General features: G+C 37.9%; 2 protein-coding genes across 4 annotated transcripts in view; one reads left to right on the top strand and one right to left on the bottom strand.

Moving 5' to 3' along the window:
* Positions 1–18,769, top strand: part of LOC106181985 (proteasome subunit alpha type-4) — a 43,820-nt gene that overhangs the window by 16,268 nt on the left and 8,783 nt on the right. The window lies entirely within an intron of this gene.
* Positions 1–18,769, bottom strand: part of LOC106181951 (uncharacterized) — a 34,504-nt gene that overhangs the window by 11,953 nt on the left and 3,782 nt on the right. For all 3 annotated transcript variants that reach the window (XM_087002408.1, XM_087002409.1, XM_087002410.1), the window contains exons 5-33: positions 17,738–17,930; positions 17,323–17,454; positions 16,799–16,974; positions 16,417–16,522; positions 16,014–16,166; positions 15,549–15,657; positions 15,233–15,368; positions 14,919–15,042; positions 14,556–14,704; positions 14,067–14,173; positions 13,433–13,650; positions 10,525–10,877; positions 10,129–10,269; positions 9,380–9,870; positions 9,049–9,157; positions 8,600–8,741; positions 8,004–8,184; positions 7,566–7,762; positions 7,222–7,365; positions 6,820–6,972; positions 6,376–6,525; positions 5,693–5,955; positions 5,413–5,589; positions 5,074–5,214; positions 4,780–4,929; positions 4,025–4,181; positions 1,743–3,058; positions 1,546–1,558; positions 31–1,319 (exon numbers count right to left, since the gene is read on the bottom strand). In XM_087002408.1, the coding sequence (XP_086858534.1) occupies positions 31–1,319; positions 1,546–1,558; positions 1,743–3,058; positions 4,025–4,181; positions 4,780–4,929; positions 5,074–5,214; positions 5,413–5,589; positions 5,693–5,955; positions 6,376–6,525; positions 6,820–6,972; positions 7,222–7,365; positions 7,566–7,762; positions 8,004–8,184; positions 8,600–8,741; positions 9,049–9,157; positions 9,380–9,870; positions 10,129–10,269; positions 10,525–10,877; positions 13,433–13,650; positions 14,067–14,173; positions 14,556–14,704; positions 14,919–15,042; positions 15,233–15,368; positions 15,549–15,657; positions 16,014–16,166; positions 16,417–16,522; positions 16,799–16,974; positions 17,323–17,454; positions 17,738–17,930 (7,170 nt within the window). The remainder of the gene's footprint in view (positions 1–30; positions 1,320–1,545; positions 1,559–1,742; positions 3,059–4,024; positions 4,182–4,779; positions 4,930–5,073; positions 5,215–5,412; positions 5,590–5,692; positions 5,956–6,375; positions 6,526–6,819; positions 6,973–7,221; positions 7,366–7,565; positions 7,763–8,003; positions 8,185–8,599; positions 8,742–9,048; positions 9,158–9,379; positions 9,871–10,128; positions 10,270–10,524; positions 10,878–13,432; positions 13,651–14,066; positions 14,174–14,555; positions 14,705–14,918; positions 15,043–15,232; positions 15,369–15,548; positions 15,658–16,013; positions 16,167–16,416; positions 16,523–16,798; positions 16,975–17,322; positions 17,455–17,737; positions 17,931–18,769) is intronic.

The raw sequence follows: 18,769 nt of genomic DNA, 5'->3' as shown, positions 1-18,769 counted from the left end.
CATCGTTATAAGACTAATAAGTGCACTCACCAAATTATCTGCAAATCTCAGTCCTATAGGTAGACCATAGCTTTCCTTATCCCCAGCACCATACAGGAGTCCCATGAAGGTGACACTAGGGTCAGAGTGGGTCATGAAGTGAGACTGGTCCCCAGAGAGCTCAAAGTACGTCCCCACCAGTGATGTCCCTGGAATAGTGTTCCAAGTCAGGGATTGGACTGTGTTCAGGGGCTGTCCATCCAGCAGCAAGCCATGTTTGTCCTTGTTCTCTATAACCAGCATGAAGTAGTGGGTGTAGCTCCCAGTGGCTGCCTGTGCTGGGAGGGAGAAGTGGTACCCTGTGCTGTATCTGGCTATAGGGGGCAGCAGGAACATGGAGGGATCTGCCAGCTCACCATTTAATTGACTTTTCACTATCTGCACAACTTGCACGGGGAAGTTGGATGTGATGTAGTAATACGTTGCTGAATCCAGAGGTAGTTGTACAAATCCCCCTGCAGTGTTGATATAAGATGTCACAACACTGGTGGAATTTCGAACATTAATAATCGTGTTGTCTGCACTTGCCACAACCCTGAAGATGTCCCCTACAGTCCTCTGTGGTACGGGTACAGTAGCAAACTCGGTGCCCCAATACTGAACAGCAGTCAACTGCTCGACAAGATGATCTCTTGAGTTGCCTTGGACACTGGTGCGGACATTGCCACTGAAAACTGCCACTGGTTTGTCTGATACTATACGTGTCCCAGTCAAATCCCCAAACTGGCTCTGTAGCTGTAGAGATGAGAACTGGTTCAAAGTCACTGTCAGAGTGTCACCACCACCGTATGTGACACTACCATATGACACCTGAACATTAGGACTGAAAGTGACACTCACTCTGGTATTACCATGCACCCCAGCTATCCCCAACTCTGTGCTAATCGTGGGAGGTGCATAGGACACTACATAATACTCCTTCCCCAGTGAAGTAGTAGGATAAGCCAGGAAGGCATCACTGGAATACTCATCCTTGTTGACTCCATACACCACCACAGCTTCTGAGCTGGTGATCTCTAGGGTCTGCCTAGTAAGAGAATTCCCCACTACTCTAAAACTGACTGGAATGTCCACCTTTCTGACTTGTCCTCCCTGAATGACCAATGTCCGGTTGCCATATGCTTGGTCATACACTTGGTTGATGTTGACCAGTACACTGAACACATTCTCTGCTGGGGTTACAAACAGCTCCACAAAAGGTTGAGTAGGGATTTCGATCCTATTCTCCATGTACATTACCACAAACTTTTTGCCTGATGATTCCAATGTTGTTTGAAGTGCTGAAATATATACATATAGAAACTTAAATGACAACCACTTTTTGTAAGAACATGCAATATATAGTTATATCGAAAAAGGATAAGGCATCTATATCTGAAAATGTTAACACACCACTTTATCCCTAAGAATATACACATTGGCTTAACTCCAAGATAAGAAAGCATCAAATTATGATTGCTTGCTATTGTTTTTCACGAGAATGAAACAGTACTGAAAAAGACATACCTGTAACTTCATACTGAGGAGAGATGAAAAAGAAGAAAAAAGATAATCAACATAAACATATACACCTATACAAAAATGTAAAGACAGGATATTTGTGACTTACTTATAACATAAGCAATGAAATGGAAATGTTAATCTCTTAAACTTCTAAAATCTAAATTTTTCTGAAATTTAACCATAAAAATCAGTCGACCTACCTGGTTTCGTACCCTCATCCCAATAGGCAGTCCATAGCTCTCCCTGTCTCCTGCTCCATACATAACCCCCATGAAGGTCACTGAGCGGTCAGTGTGAGTAATGGTGTGTGCCTGGTCTCCACTGACCACAAAATACCCACCCACTAAGGTGGTGAAGGGGATAGGGTGCCACAGGGCAGCACTGGGCAATGGCTGACCATCAAGAATGACCCCATTCTTGGCACTGTCCTCAATGGCTATCAGAAAGTAGTGGGTGTAGTTGCCCACTGAGGGCTTTGGCAGGGCAAAATGGTAGTTGGAGCTGTAGTGCTCGATGGACGGGATGAGGATCATTGACGGGTCAGCCTTTTCAATGCTCTCCTCTGTCAACTGACTGTAAACAATTTGAGCTACAAGGATGGGTTTTGTTGCTGCAATGAAACAGTAAGTAGATGACGGTAGCAGGAGTGTTCTACTACTCCCTGCCTGGGTGAGTGTATAGACCATTTCTTCTGTAGCATTAGCAACAATCAGTTCTGTATTTGGCTGGCTGGCAACTATCTTGACCACATCTCCAGTGGTACGATTTGGAATTGGCACCACTGCAAAGTTCCTCCCCCATGAGCTGATTGGTGGAATCTGCTCTGCCAAGTGGTCCCTAGAACGGGTGCCTTGTCCCACATTAGTTCGTACATTCCCACTAAACACTGCCACTAGTTTGCTGGATTGGATGCGTGTGCCTGTCAAATCAGCAGCCACCTCGTCTTGTAACTGGAGAGTATCAAACCTGTTCATCATCACCGTGAATGAGTTACCATTCCTGAAAATATTGTCCCTGTACAGCACAAACACGCGACTGCTTGTGAAGGTCTGCTGTGGCAAAGTGATGATCACTTCAGTGTTATCCTCCATAGCTGCCACACCCACCTGTGTTTTATAATTAGGAGGGTAATACGAGACTGTGTAGTAGTCTGTCCCCAGAGATTCTCTGGGAAGAGACAGGAACCCATCAGTGGAGAACTCATCCTTGTTCAAGGCATAGACAACTATTCTATCAGTGGCCAAAATCTCCAGACCCTGCCTGGTCATTACTGACCCTTGCATCCTGAGCTCAACAGATATGTTCACCTTCTTCACCTCTCCTGCACTGACCACAAAGGTCATGTTTGGTATAGCACTATTGTACACCTGATTTATTTGGACTGTCACGTTGTTTGTTTCTATACCTGCTGGAGTGATGAACAGCTCCAGGTATCTGTACTTGGGCCCATTCTCTACTCTGTTCTCCATAAACATTATCATGTACTGGTGACCTGCAGCATCCAGTGGGATTTGGTCTGAAATTTTTACATGGATCACATATAAACCTTTTAACCTGCATGCACCTGTTAGCAGAACCAAACCCACTTTCATGTCACTCATCAAGGGGGGAATGGAGGGGGAAAGATAATTCACTCATGTGAAGGATATTGAGAGGATAATTCTTCCAGGTACAGAATATATATACAGAGAGCAAGAGGCAGACATCCAGGAGTTGGTGTGTTATTGTCACTGAGTTTCACAGTGACCATGACTGCATAATGCTTTAGGTTCAAGAAGAAGTTAGAAATAAAAACAATTATCATGATGAGTTAGGGATATAATAATAAAAAAAAACAGGAAATGTAGCTGGATATCAGAACTGTAAAGAAAGAGAACCAGTTCAAGGTTGGAATGCATCCATTTGGTTTAAGGAGCACTAAAGCATTCTGTCAAACTGTTGTCTCCAAGGCAAGAAGAAAAGGGTAAAAAGCAATTGTGGCTACAAAGGTGTCAGGCAACATGCAGCATAAACCTCATTCTAGCATGCTATCACTCCCACTAAACCCAAGAACCCATCAAGACCAAGAAGTTGTCAAAAAATTATTAGCCCAGTCCACAATACAGTGAACCACAATTTTGCCCAAGTTCCACCACATTTAGAGGAGTCCAAATAAATGACTGTGATTTGCTCAAATCTGTACTTCAAGGCTTCATCTTGATGGGGTTCTGTGGTTCAGGTCTCTATACAATCACAAATCTATATTTTGAGATACATTCACATTTTTTGGTATCAAAATCAATTAAAACTGCTTTGTGCAGTGCTAAAAAAGCATTTTGCATTACACTTCAATGAGGCAAATCACATTCAAATTTATGCTGTGAAGATGTGTACTTGATAAAATAAAAAAAACTCTTCTCTTTTCCTAGCACATGCTTCAAACTACATATAATGGCAAGCAGTGTAACTTCAAATTAGCATTAATATAGTGGGCAGTACATACTGTCTTTAGGAATCCCATCTGCAACAATTGCTGATGCCTCAGCAAATGCCTGTTGGCCTTCAAGGAAAGAGTCTCTGCTGGCATTCAAAGTAACTGCTGTCAAGTTTAGTATGGCTTCTGCCTCACTAAACAGGGTCAATGCATAGCTTTTTTGATACTAAAAGTAAAATGTTTTGAACCAATTATTTTATATAAGACAAAAATCTTAAAGGGATAATAACTCTTCGTTTCGGCCAAAAAATTAATTTTCCTGGAGTAAACAACAATTTTCCTATACTTACCAATGGTTAATGAATCCATTTTTACATTCAAAGTTAGTCCCTGGTTTTTTTCTAAAAAGTTTGTTTTTTTGTTAAAATCTCTTAAGAGATTTTAACAGAGTATAGCCATCAATGGAGGTCACGTGGTCTAAAGACAAGCTCAGATATCAGAATAATAGTTATAACTGCCATTTTTGTGGTAAAACAGAATATATTATATTTCTATGATTTATTCACAATGTTTTTATTGTGAAATATAGATCTCATACGAAGAGTTATTATCCCTTTAACAGGGTAAAGTCCTTGTATCCAATACATTTTAAATCCACATATACATATTATGAATGTTAATCCTAAACAACTGAATTTGAAGCCATCTTTTTAATATCAAAAGAACATTTTGCAAGCGCATTAAAAATTAAAAAAAAAAATTATATCCTTCCCACAAGCTCACTGAATATTAGTGTATAAGAAAGCTATCCATCAAATGTGTACCTCAGTTTGGTTGAGTATGTCCATCACTCTATCCCTGGCAGACATTACATTACTTGCTGCAGTGGTTATGGCCTGTATGTTGGCCTCAACTTGGCTCAGGGCAGACTGAGCATTTAGAGCTGCACCTTCTAAGTTAGCACACACAGCACTCTGATGAAAATAGAGATGCAAAACTTTAGCAATGTCAAAATTAAGTTGTAAAATGATAAGATGATATTCAAAATATAGTTTAGTTATATTTACATCCCCATGAAAATATTATCATAATCATGACAAAAATTACTTCATTCTTACCTGTTGTTGAATCAGCTCACTGGTGGCCTGTGCATCTGTAGCTGTTGCAATGCCAGCAGCCAATTCTGCTGCTGTTCTGGACAATTCTGCTGAGAAGTTCTGGTTCAGATACCTGCTTACTTCTCTGCTTTTGGCAAGGAGCTGAATAATAGAATGTAAGTATTCGTTTAATGACATTGTTTGCAACTCGTTATTGAAACCAATTGCAAAAACTTCTTACTTGCTTACTTTTAAAATGAGATTATGTGCAAATAACCAAGACATTCTTTTAATCTTCTACCTCTATAATACATAATTTATATATGGGCTATGAAAATATATATACATTAAACACTGTACCTGTTCTACTTGCACACTGTAGTTGGTCAGTTGACTTATTGTACCAACAGATACAGCTTCAATTTCTAGAGCACTCTGCAGTGCACTCCTGACATCATTCTTGATGTCTTGCAGCCTGTTCAGCTCTGCTCTTGCTTCATTTCTTAACGAATTAGCAGCATCAACAGCCATTTGAACCTAAATTAATGTCAACATGAGAAAATAAGTTTAGATGCATTTCATTTAAAGCAACAATGTTGGCAAAGTAAGAAGAAATAAATATATAGATTAATTTCCTCACCCTTGACTGCAGACTGATAACACTCTGATTATAGCCAGCTTCCTTATTTGTAATGTTCCTCAATGTAGCCTCCAGGGAGAAGAGAGTGCTTTCTGAGAATCCAATACTGTCCAGAGTCCCCGTCAGTGTCTGAGTGAGCTGCTGGAGCTGTGCATCTTGTGCCACAAGGCCCCCTACAGTACTGCTGACATTCCAGTAAGTTTGCCAGGTGTCTTGCAAGACAAGTGTATCTGTACCCAGTGAATACTGGCAATCAAGACATCCTGTAATGGAAAAAGGATATATATTATAATTACATTAACACACATATCATTGTAACTAAGCATGGACTACATACATGTACTTAATGAGCCATAGGCTTTAAAAGCAGACAACTACTACTTCATCACGCTTTTTACTGTGTGTTGGATATAGATATCAGCCATGGGACACAAGTATGCTGTAACAGTAATAATTTGCTCTTTTCCAGATACATAATTTCAGAATCATAGAAATTGTATTTCTTTATAGCATTTGTGGTGCTTTTACTACATAGAATAGAACTAAATGTAGCCTGTTTTTTAAATTTTGTTCTAATTATAAGTAATTATGACTTTAAAATATATTATTGCAAAAATCCACAAATTTGCCCCATTGAAAAGATCGAGGCATTGTCTAGAAGACATTGTACGCTGTATACTTACTAGTGCATCCAGCAGGACCAAATCCAATGAAAAATTTCTCACACTGGTCACACTGCCTGCCTGTCACCCCAGGCTTACACTCACATTGACCATATACGGTGTCACAGGGGGCTGATGCATTCACACTACCAGTGGTGTTACAGGCACACGCTGGAAGTAGAACAGGAGAAACGACTTCAGAATAAAAAGTTTTCTATTCAAAATGAAAAATACATGTAAGTGTTAACAAGCAATTCCTGACATCTCTTTCCTTGTAAAAATATGCTCTCACTATGCAGCCCATTACCATAATCTGAATGTTTTTCATATACGTATCATACTGTGTTCATACCTTTACACAGTTTATATGGCTGACAGTCACCAAAATCCAGGTGTTCAGCCCTCACCTTTCCTCCAGTCCTTACTCTTAGGTTACCACACCCCAGTGTCATTAACATATCTTACCTTCACATGGTCTATATGGCAGTCCCCATAGTCCAGGTGCACACTGGTCACACTTGTCCCCAGCTGTATGAGACTTACATGAACACACACCTGTGTCCCCAGCACACTGTAATGTAGTACTGCCAGCCACATTACAGTCACATGGTATGCAACCTAAAATATTATCATCATATTAGATGTCTCTTTTTTTATGCTATTAATTCTTTATTAAAAATACATTGTGATAATCATGATATACCCTTATCCACAAGTAAAATTTTCAGGGACAAATGCAACTATCTTATCCCATACTTTAATATACATGAAAGACAGGGACATGTTGTGCATCACTGCCTCTGATACATGGTGAGTTGAACATACAACAAAGCAATGAAACAAGCAACCAATATCAGTGATACATACTGTTGAATGGTCTGATATTATATCCCCAGTAGTTTTCCAGGCAGCTCCCACAGTCTCTGGTCCCCACTCCTGGTCTGCAGTCACACTGACCTGTGGTGTGGTTACATATGGCACTAGTGGAGCCAGTCATTACACAGTCACAACCTGGAGATAAGAATAAGAATATAGAATCTCTTGGACTAAAATATCAAAATAATATCCTTTGCTTGTTATGCCTAGAGTCAATACACTTTATATGTTGAACCTGTAGTCTAGATGAACTGAAGAAATTTGATTCCAACATTATTGCTTTTTTTACATCTCCATGTTTTACTTTAACAGAAATAAACAGCACTGAATTTTACCTCTACAATTCTGCTGTGAGGCATCTCCAAACATCCCCTCTATACACCTCTCACAGTGTAAGCCAGTGGTGTTGGAGCTGCACCCTGAGCATACCCCAGTCCTGGTGTCACAGTCCAGGGAGTTCCCATTACAGTTACACTCTGTGCAAGTCCCAGTCCCCTGAACCTCAGGGTTGCCATAGAAGAATGGTAAGCAGCTGGAAGTGAGAACATTATACCATACAGTCTGATACACTCCAAACTGAACAAATATAATAGGAAGAAATGTGTAAAAAAATAATTTGGCCAATAATAAACCATTTTTTGTTGTTGTTGTTGTTGTTTCCTTAAATTTCAGGTCTTACAGAAATATATGCTCACTTTATTTCCAGTGAGAAATGTAGTAGACGTATACCCATCCCAAGACCAGAAGTTCCCTTGTTAGACTAATTCCCTTACCTATCACATATATCTCCAGTATAACCTAGAGCACAGCTAAGACACTGCACTGATCCGTTCACCTCAGTACAGCTGGGGTCCATGACCCTGGGGCTGTGGCAGGGACAGGGCCTACAGTCATTGGGGGTCCCCTGGGTAGCATCGCCATAGTAACCAATGGCACAAAGTTCACAGTTTGTCCCTGAATAATACAGAAAATTCAGTAATTCTGCCTGGTTGTTACACTGTAACGAAAAGAATGTGCATATCCACTGGTGTTGTATTTTCAAAAGACTGTAGCTTATAATAAAATATTTGTAAGGTTTTTGAGACTTTCTCTCAATCTGACTTCAGCTCCTATAGTAATTATATATTATATGGGTATTTTTTTTACATACCCTGCTTTATTTTTCATTTCATCCCTACACAAATAGATAATAATTAGGTTGCTCACTGGGCAAGGTTAACTGTAAAATCTGTATTCTTATAAATAAAAAGATTTTACATGATCAGGAACAGGCAGCATGCCATCCACAAAGGCAACATACTAATTTGAGGTAATTACATCTGAAGTAGGTATTGACTGAGTGCTTTCACTGCCAATACAGTCTCCGTACCTGTGGTGTTATCCCTGCAGTCCTTGCACTCTCCAGTGTCTGGGTCACAGTACTCAGCATGGCCATTACACTCACAGGGAATACACACACCCAGGTAGCCATGGGTGGTCACGTTCTCACGCTTGTACCCTGTGGCACATCTCTGGAATAAATACATCAGGGGCATATTAATCAAAATATGCAACTCTTCTGCACTGTTATGGATTAACAAGAAATTAGCAAATACCTTTGTGTTGCTGGCTGAGAAAGTGTTTTCAACTCTAAAATACCTTAGACACCATCAACCTTTTTTATGACAAATGATTTCTTCCGATGATAAATTGAAAATGAATGATAACTATTCACAAACAGGCACATACATTTCTTAAGCATTAAACTATATAACTTATAAAATTAAGAATGGTTTTTATTGTCACCACCATTTATATTTAATGAACTTAATGTCTTACCTCACATGAAAGTCCATCATATCCAGGAGGACATACACACTGTTCTACTGACAGTGCTAAAGACCCAGTGCCTGAGGTGGAGGCTTCTTCATACTGCACAGCTTCAATACTGAAAACATGGATTGAAAAATTACATGTGTATCAATGCTACCCACTTGAATATCTATTAATACTGTGTAAATTGAATATTTTCTTACTAATCTTAATCCTCAGAAGTCGAAATATAAATCTTATTTAAGTAACACTCGTCATTTTGAACACTATCACAACTAAAATTAACTTTCCTCAAGGTTTCTTGAGTTTAAATTCCACACATATATCCACCACTCACCTTGTGACATGGGGCCCTGTTGACCAGGAAGCCGGAAGCAACAGCCACTTCACATCAGCCAGACATGTGAGGAACTCCCCTCTACTCACTGGAGCATTAGTATCCACAACCCTCCAGAAACTCTCCAGCCATTTCACTGATATTGTTGTGGTGGTGTTGACTTGAACTTCGGGCACTGAATAGTACAGTCTCTTCTGAGTGGGTGTGACCAACACCACACTGGTGTTGAGTGGTGCTCCAAACCCAAGGACATTGATATAATGCACAGTCATGTTTAGACTGGATCCGTAATACTTGGTGAAGTCATTGATGAAGGTGTATATGCTTCTCCAATACAGAGGTTCTTGTGGGTTGCTAATGGTTGCCTGGGCGACTTCGATGCCATTCAGCAGTGTGTTTGTGGCATTGATAGGTTTGGATGCGGTGGCATTCATCACTTCAAAGGATGGCTTGCTAATACCATCATTAAACTGGTTTACTGCAAGAGTTTGCTGAATGAAAAAATGGAAGAAATCAAGCAATATGACACTTAAATTATATTATATATACTATTTACCAAATTGTTTTTAAAATTGTGATTAAATCAATCAAATATCATGATATACGTTATTAAAATGCAAAAAACTAAAACAGCAGGGATAGTTCATGAGCATGGACATCTAGTTTTTGTAAAATTTCCCTGTTTTCTTACATGCTACACATTGTTACCATACATGATTCTACATGTGAGCTCTGATCATTTTTCTCACCCGTGTGTATCTCAGTCCTGAGCTGGCACAGTTCTGAGTGATACCCATACATATACAGTCCAGGCAGCCAGTATCATAACTACTAGACAGATGGTATGTTCCTGCCCTACAACTGCCACAGTACTGGCCCACTGTGTTACTCTGAAAAAAGTAATTATCAGTGTATACAAAGGAATAGAAACTATCAAAGTTTTTTTTAAAATTAAAATCAAGAACCTGTTCTATTCATTTGTTTAAGACCAAATGTTTCAGTTGGTGAAATCAGTGCTTATTCTTTGTGTTATCAATTCTGAACAATAAAAATTTTCATGTTTCTTAAACATATCACAATGTTCAGTTTCCTTAGCATTAGATTAAAACACAGCAGATACACCTTGACTTTCCATGTGCACTGACCTTGCATGGGCACTGTCCACTCCCCTTGTCACAAACAGTACTTGTGCTGCCAGCAGTGTTACAGTTACATGCCACACAGCCAGTGGGACTGAAGAAGGCATACTCATCCAGGCACTCCAGGCACTGGGCACCATGAACTCCAGGCTGACAGGCACACACACCTGTGGTCAGGTTACACTGCAGGTTCACTGAGCCAGTGGCATTACAACCACAAGCCTGGCACCCTACTTTGCCATCCCAGCCCCAGTGGTTGGCCACACACTGGTCACACTGCCTGCCCTGTGTATTGGGTGGACATTTACACTGACCAGTAACAAAGTCACAGATCTTGTCATCGCTGGCACACTCACAGGCTAAAGAGAAAACAAGGCAGCAAAGCTGTCAAATGTACAGACAAAAAGCAGGAAATAACTATGCACAAAATAGGCTACTGTCAATTCTGATGCAAAAGTACATTATGTAAAACTGCAAATTCAACATCAAATTTAAATTATGCTCAACAGGTAATACCAATGTAAGTAAAATGTGTAACAAGCATAAGGCTTCAGGCCCATGGCAGTTCAAGTTCACACTTTGAAAATGTATAACTTCCAGAAAAAGAAGCCAATTAGACTGTTTTTCCAACTCAGGCTGCATTTTAGTCCTGTATTTCTTTTCTGAACATTTGGCAATCATCAGTAACATGGTTTTCCCATAATGGTCATCATGGCAGCAGCACCCAAAATTGTGTTTTCTTCTATTCTGATGCAATATTACATAGTGGTTAACAGCATAATGACCGTCAATTTTTAATAATAAATATGCGTATCATGGATTTTCAGAAAATGTGACTAGCATGTGTCTTCAAGCCCATGGAACTTCAAAGTCACACCTTGAAAATGCCAATATGTGAAAAATTAAACTTTCACAAAAAAAACTGTTTAACTAGCAGAAAGAATTACCAAACAGACTGCATTGCATACTGAAGCTGTATTTTAGTCCCATGTTTCTTTCCTGTAAGTTTGAGAACAGTAAGTGACATGATTTTTCTTAAATGGTCATCATGGGAGCAGTGCCCAAAATATTTTTTTCCAAATTTTGATGCAATATTACATAACGTTTAACAGCATAATGACCATCAATTTTTAATAATAAAACATTAGTATTATGGATATTCAGAAAATTTGACTAGCAAAGGTCTTCCGGCCCATGGAACTTCAAAGTCACAACTTGAAAATGCCAAAATGTAAACAAGACAGCACTGTTCTGAAATGTTTTTTTTTTCCATTTTTAACACTTTTTTAACATAAAACAAAATTAACAGTTTACTGCCATTTTTATATGATCAACTAAGAAAACTGATGAGATGTGAAAAATATCAATAAAACGGTGTCAAATGTCCAATTTCCTCCATTCTGAGTTTCTGAACATAGTGAATGATTGAATCTTACAAACTGCAGTGATATGAGTTTATTTCCATTTTTGAAACTTTATTACACAATACACGATAACAAGTTTACCATCATTTTTACAAAATCAACTAACAATGTTGTAAAGATGCAGGAAATGTCAAACAAACACTTTTACTTATCTTATTAATTAAATAATGAAACTGTTAACATGCCTAAAAATTGAATCTGAGGAAATGTGAAACAAGACAGCACTATTCTGAAATGGGTTTATTTCCATTTTTAACACTTTTTTAACATAAAACAAAATTAACAGTTTACTGCCATTTTTATATGATCAACTAAGAAAATTGATGAGATGTGAAAAATATCAATAGAACAGTGTCAAATGTCCAATTTCCTCCATTCTGAGTTTCTGAACATAGTGAATGATTGAATCTTACAAACTGCAATGATATGAGTTTATTTCCATTTTTGACACCTTATTACACAATACACGATTACAAGTTTACCATCATTTTTAAGTAATCAACTAACAATGTTGTAAAGATGCAGAAAATGTCAAACAAACACTTTTACGTATCTTATTAATTAAATGAGACTGTTAACATGCCTAAGAATTGAATCTGAGGAAATGTGAAAAAACAGCATAACTTATAAAATAATGGTCCGATTATGCCGATTTTCGAACTTGACCTGCGTTTTAGTAAGATTGATTACTCCTGTGAATTTCATGACAACAGGCCTATGGGTTTTCCTTGAAATGTGTTAACAGTGTTGCATATATGCTGAAAAGTGAAAAAACAGCATAACTACTAAAATAGTGGCCCGATCATGCCGATTTTCGAACTTGATCTGCGTTTTAGTAAGATTGATTACTCCTGTGAGTTTCATGACAACAGGCCTATCAGTTTTCCTTGAAATGTGTTAACAGTGTTGCATATATGCTGAAAAGTGAAAAAACAGCATAAATTCTACAATAATGGCCCGATCATACTGATTTTCGAACTTGACCTGTGTTTTATGAATATTCATCAGCTCTGTAAATATAAAGCCAAAAAGTAAAACTGTCTTCCACTTATGGTGTTAACGCTGAAAGTGCACGGCGACGGCGACATGATCGGCGACGGCGACGGCGACGACAGACGCAGGTGATGGCAATATGTACAGACACATCTGTGTCTGTACATAAAAACAAGAATGTATGGTTAAATTTTCTTTTGAACAAAACAAATCAGAAGAAATATGGATTTACATTTTTGTAGTGTGAGAATTATTGCTGAAGGGACTTAAATTTGTGAAGAAAACAAAGGTCTACACACTTGGACATTTGTGTTACAGAAAACAAGAACCAAATGTAAGGTGCAGGAAAAAATACTGGTTGCCAGGTCATTCCCAATGTCTCAAACAGTCTACTGAAGGGATAGAGGGAGGGTTGGAGAGATGGACAGACAGACAGACAGACAGACTGTACAATGGCACAGCATAACAGTCTGTGATCTAATTTAACTTGTGATTACCTGCACATCCTGCTGAAGTCAGGCTGTAGAACTCTACCATGCACTGGTCACACCTTTGTCCAGTCACTCCTGGTTTGCATGTACACTGACCACCTTTAGGCTGACACATGGTCCCATTACTGCCCAGGATGTCACAGTTACAGGGCACTGCACCATTCAGGTAGTATGAGGTCAGGGAGAACTCTTGGGAATCACAGTAATTTTGCCTAGCAGGGTCCCTGTAAAACAAATGGCATATTAGATATGTGGTTAAAAGCCATTGTCACATTTTTTGTCTGTTTACTGAGCCCATATGATAAAAAATAGAGGCAATGTTTCTTTTACCTGAGCCCATATGATAAAAAATAGAGGCAATGTTTCTTTTACCTAATAACAAATGTTTAATTAAGGGTAGAGGTAGATATTCCAAAGAACATTTTCTACAAATCCTAATCACTTATTGTTACTCAAGACAATAATAATTCTTTGGAAACTATCAAAGACTAAACAAGGTTTATCAAAGCTTGAATCCACGTGTCCTTCATACTTTCTACTTAATAATCAACTAAATCACCTCTAACAAAACTATGGATGCCAACAAGATGCTTTAAGAGGAGACCAAACATACCATCACTTTTACAGCCTAGATACTGACCTTGCCAGATTACTCACAACATCACAAGTGGAATGAAATGTGTTGGCTTCTCCACCCAGCACCTCTGTAGCATTCCTGAACTCTACTGGGAGAGCTATAACCTGATCCTTTAACCAACATGCATAACTGGGGTTAGTATTGAAATACAACATAAAACCAACACAAAAAATCATCATCAGAAAGTCAACATGCAAATAATTTTAAATTAAGAATACCAACTTCATGCAGTTCTACTCTGAACAGCTGCATATCCCAGGAACCAATATTAGTATAAGAATTTCTTTAAAAGTTTGTTAGTTGTGTCAGATGGAAAAAAAACAGGCATGCTCTTATTTAACTAATAAAGAAACCTTCATGATAATATAGCATTTACACAATACAGGGAAATCAATCAAATATATTTTCCTGGCGATAAAAAAACCAATAATAAATAAATAGAAATCTAAAAATGCTGTGACATATCCTTCAACAAAGCAGATATAACCTTACCAATAGTATTTCAATCCCAGTTTGAGAAGGAACCTGGATCTGGATGGTATAGGATCCAGGCTGCAAGTCAATGACAGCATCATTGCCAACAGCAATATAACACCATGTGGGACAGAAGTTGAGGCTGATGATCTGCCTTAACTGTGGGACTGAAAGAGATATGTTAGTGATGATTTATTTTATGAGAGAAATAAAAAATTCAAATTTAAAATAAAAGCTAATAAGTAAAAATTTAACAATATTGTGAAATACATTTCACAAAAACCATTAGAATGCACCCAGCTTGACAATAGCATGCAAGTGAACTAAATACAAAAATTTTCTCAATTTTCATACAAGTACTTTGTGATTGTTAAATATTACCTTGTCCAGAGAGCACAGTCAGGTTGCCATCCATGCTGCCATTGGCCATGTACCTGAGGACAACATGAAACTGACCAGAGAGCTGGTCGATTGCAGGTATGTCTAACTGGGTGGTGGACTCCCCCTGATAAACCATTACAATCAATTAAAGAAGGCAAAGAAATTATTAAAATCATTACTATTCCTTCAAAGAGTAAGACGAAAACATTTCTCTCATTTAAAATTCTTCAGGTCATAAAACTGAATCTAGTCAGGTTGCAGTGTGTGTAATTTTGCTACTTTGCTATTTATCATGACAAACTTGTTTTACTTACTGTGAGGGTAAGAACTCCATATCCAAATCCAAAGAAAGGATCAGGTGTCTGCTTTCTGTCCCAGGCATTGTTTTGAAGATTTTCAAACTCAGCACTAATGAAGTGTACAGATGGATAGTAGTAATTATCTGCTGGTCTGAAACAGTTGAAAACACATGGATGTATAACCATTGCATATGAATGTCACTATGAATGAATTTTTTTTAAATCACTGTGAAAAATAGTGAGCACCTTTGTGAAAATATTGTAATATAAGGGTTAAGGGTTTTGTGTAAGTGATCATACAATTAAATAGGTACAACAAGCATGCAAATACCTATCACACATCAGTCCAGCCACATTAGGCCTGCATGGACACTGTCCAGTGGTCTTATTACATACTGGACTGGTGGAACCTCCAACATCACAGTTACATGGACTGCATCCTGAAAATATAATGAAAATCCTAGAAATTATAATAACAGTTTTAAGACGGATATTTAGAACACTGACACCAGAGGGAGGAGGGAGAGTAGAATTAGAAAAATTATATGTTTATACTTTACTCAAAGAATAAAGAGACAAGATATAAACTCAGACATGCATCTTGGTCTTTTTTCAATAGAACACAGAACACAATATTTTCAAGACATTCAAGTATGAGGTTCTGGGCCTTTTGGGTCAGCAGGAAGTGAACCAAATATGTGATGGTAGTCCAAATGAAGTTAAATGTATTTAAAGTACAATACAAAAATGGAAAGGTGAGATGGTTTAATGCCAAAGCCTAAAAAAAAAAGCTAACCTTGGGTGTTGTTGCTCTCTAGTCCATAATATCCATCCATGCACATGTCACAGATACGATTTGTAGTAAACTCCTTACAGGGACATTGTCCATTATTATCAGGTTCACATATACCTGAACCACCAATAGTCCCTGGGCTGTGGCACAGACAACCTGGAGGGAAATATCATGGCATATTATTTTATAAATCATAATGTAATTTGGTCACTGCAGCACTGCTCTAACAGAATTAGCAGTGTTACAAGTTATACATGTAAAATTCAATTTCAAACACCTATTTGATTATCAATGAATATCAAAGAAAAATTCACAAATTTAACATCAGTGTGTCGGATAAAGCATGATTTAGAGCTTGCATACAATTTCTGAATTCAGCCATGCACTACTGGTATGTAAATATTACCTTGACAACCCTGTGGGTTTTCTTGGGACAGGTTAAAGTAGCCTTCAGCACACTGATCACACTTGGAACCTATCACATTGGATTTGCAGAAGCAGTCTCCTGGAGCCTGAAATATATCATCATGGCAATGAAGTTAATTTTTTTGTTTCAGGATTCAACCCTGATAATTCAATAATCAACTTTTCATTAGTTCTCTTTTTATCATGTATGAATATTAACTGGGTGCCAAGAACCATTGAGTGTTTCAAAATGTCCAGGCATGGGGATTTTCTGTTAATCATTAGCTCAGTCTTTTCTCCTTAAAAAGTGACAAGGCACTTCAATATATGTATATTTTTTAAATGATCTTATGATTTAGAAATTGACTGAGCTATTTATTCACCTTTCCAATTGGCAATATGGAATCATTATTCATGACACAGTCACCCAAAAGTCCTGTCTCCAGGTTAAGTGTCACCCCTGCCATGTGACAATCACAGGAGACACAAGCATTAGGATGGGTCTGGGGACGGCCATGCGGACGGAAAAAATAGTCTTCACATTTCTCACAGTTGACACCTGAAATCAAGGTTGGGATAAAAACCTGCTCTTTTATCACAGCAAAATGGATATCCATTATATTTAAGGATTGCCACAAAATATCATAAATAATTATAATAATTTTTCATTTCTTGGCAACATCTTCATTAAAATACACTGCATAACTTGAAATCTACTGTTCATATAACACTCACAGTATGTAGGATTAAAACTTATTAAATTTTCATGAGAAAAATCAATTTTACATCTGCTAAACAGAAAAAACATCACTTTACCTGTCATCAACAGTTTGGCATATTTACACAAGTAACATATGATGTATTAATCATAATTTATTTAGAATATCAGAGTTACAGCAGATGTTACCTGAAGTATTGTGTTGACAGTCAATACAAACTCCACCACCTGCCCTGATACCACTGCTATTGAAACTCAGGTTGTTGGCATCCACTGTCTGATTGTAATAGCACTCTTCACTGTGGTTGAAACAATTGCAGCCTAGGATAAAATGATATCTTTTTTTATGCTGAGTTCAAGGATTTTGATTTTATACACATTTATAGAAGACCAAGTAAATTTCAATTTTAAAGTCACAGAAATACTTAAACCCATTTTTGTGTGATATGGAAATATTATCTCCTGCAGCATATAAAATGTTGAATTCAATTAATTACCATTGGAAAACTAGGTGCCTGGAACTGTCACATTAAAAATTCATTGACATACTCAAGAACACAGCAACCCAATCCCATTTTTCCAAACAAGTCCATTTCTCTCTTACTTTCACAAGGTATTCCATAAGTGAAGGCTGCCTGGTTATAATAAGGCTGACATCTCTCACAGTAGAGACCCTCTGTGTTGCCACCACACACACAAGAATACTGGCCAGTGAGGTTGTTCTGTGCACAGTCAGTCTGATGGCCATTACATATACACTCTGCCATCACCTCAATGTCACGCACTGTGTAGTGTTGCTACAAGGAAAATGTGTCCATACATTAATAGCAATGGGCATTATATAAAATAAAAGAACAATACCATGACTTGAGGAAATCAAAACTCAATGTGAGTTACTTATACTGAAATTTATGAACAGATGTTTCCCTAAGTAGTGTTGAATAACAACCTACTATCACTCTGAGTTGATTAAAGTGACTTTTTAGTACAAATATAAGAATAAAAATATAAATGGATCAATCCTAAATTTTACATATATTTCCAGGTTATATTGATGTATCTGCCACAATTCTACAATAGTAGAATACAAATACAACGCATCAAGAGATTTGTCACATGTGTTGAATAATTTATCAGAAAACCTTAGCAAAATTATCAGTGTGCATGAATGCTTTCAGACAACTTGCTAAATCAATAAAATCAATACTAATTTCCTAGTTACTCCCAAGTATAGATTTTGTAAATACCTGGATACAGTACAGTAAACTCGTTAGCGTATGAGAGTGCGTAATTACGCGTTGTTTTGCTGTTTTTACGCACTGGCTGGAGCCCCAGCGCGTACGAATACGCACACCTTTGGCTTTGAAGATCGGCGAAGTTGACCAGTCCGTTGACTGTTGACGGTCAGACTCATGTTGAAGATGTCATAATTGATTCCCAAGTGTCTCATTTTTTTCTTAAGATATTTGAATTACCCGACTAAAACATGCTTCTTCTTTCACTGACCCGCAGAGGATGACGTAATCTTCTCTGATTGGTCATAATATGCAAGTTTTAGGTCAAAGCACGTGTGCCTCTCTTTAGTATAAACAAGGTATGAACAACGATGAAATGATCGTTTTTTTATTCACATAAT

Source organism: Lingula anatina, chromosome 1, assembly GCF_051362555.1.
Source record: "Lingula anatina isolate TDL-2025a chromosome 1, LinAna3.0, whole genome shotgun sequence".
NCBI lineage: Eukaryota > Metazoa > Brachiopoda > Lingulata > Lingulida > Lingulidae > Lingula > Lingula anatina.
This window is presented reverse-complemented; position numbering and strand designations above follow the sequence as displayed.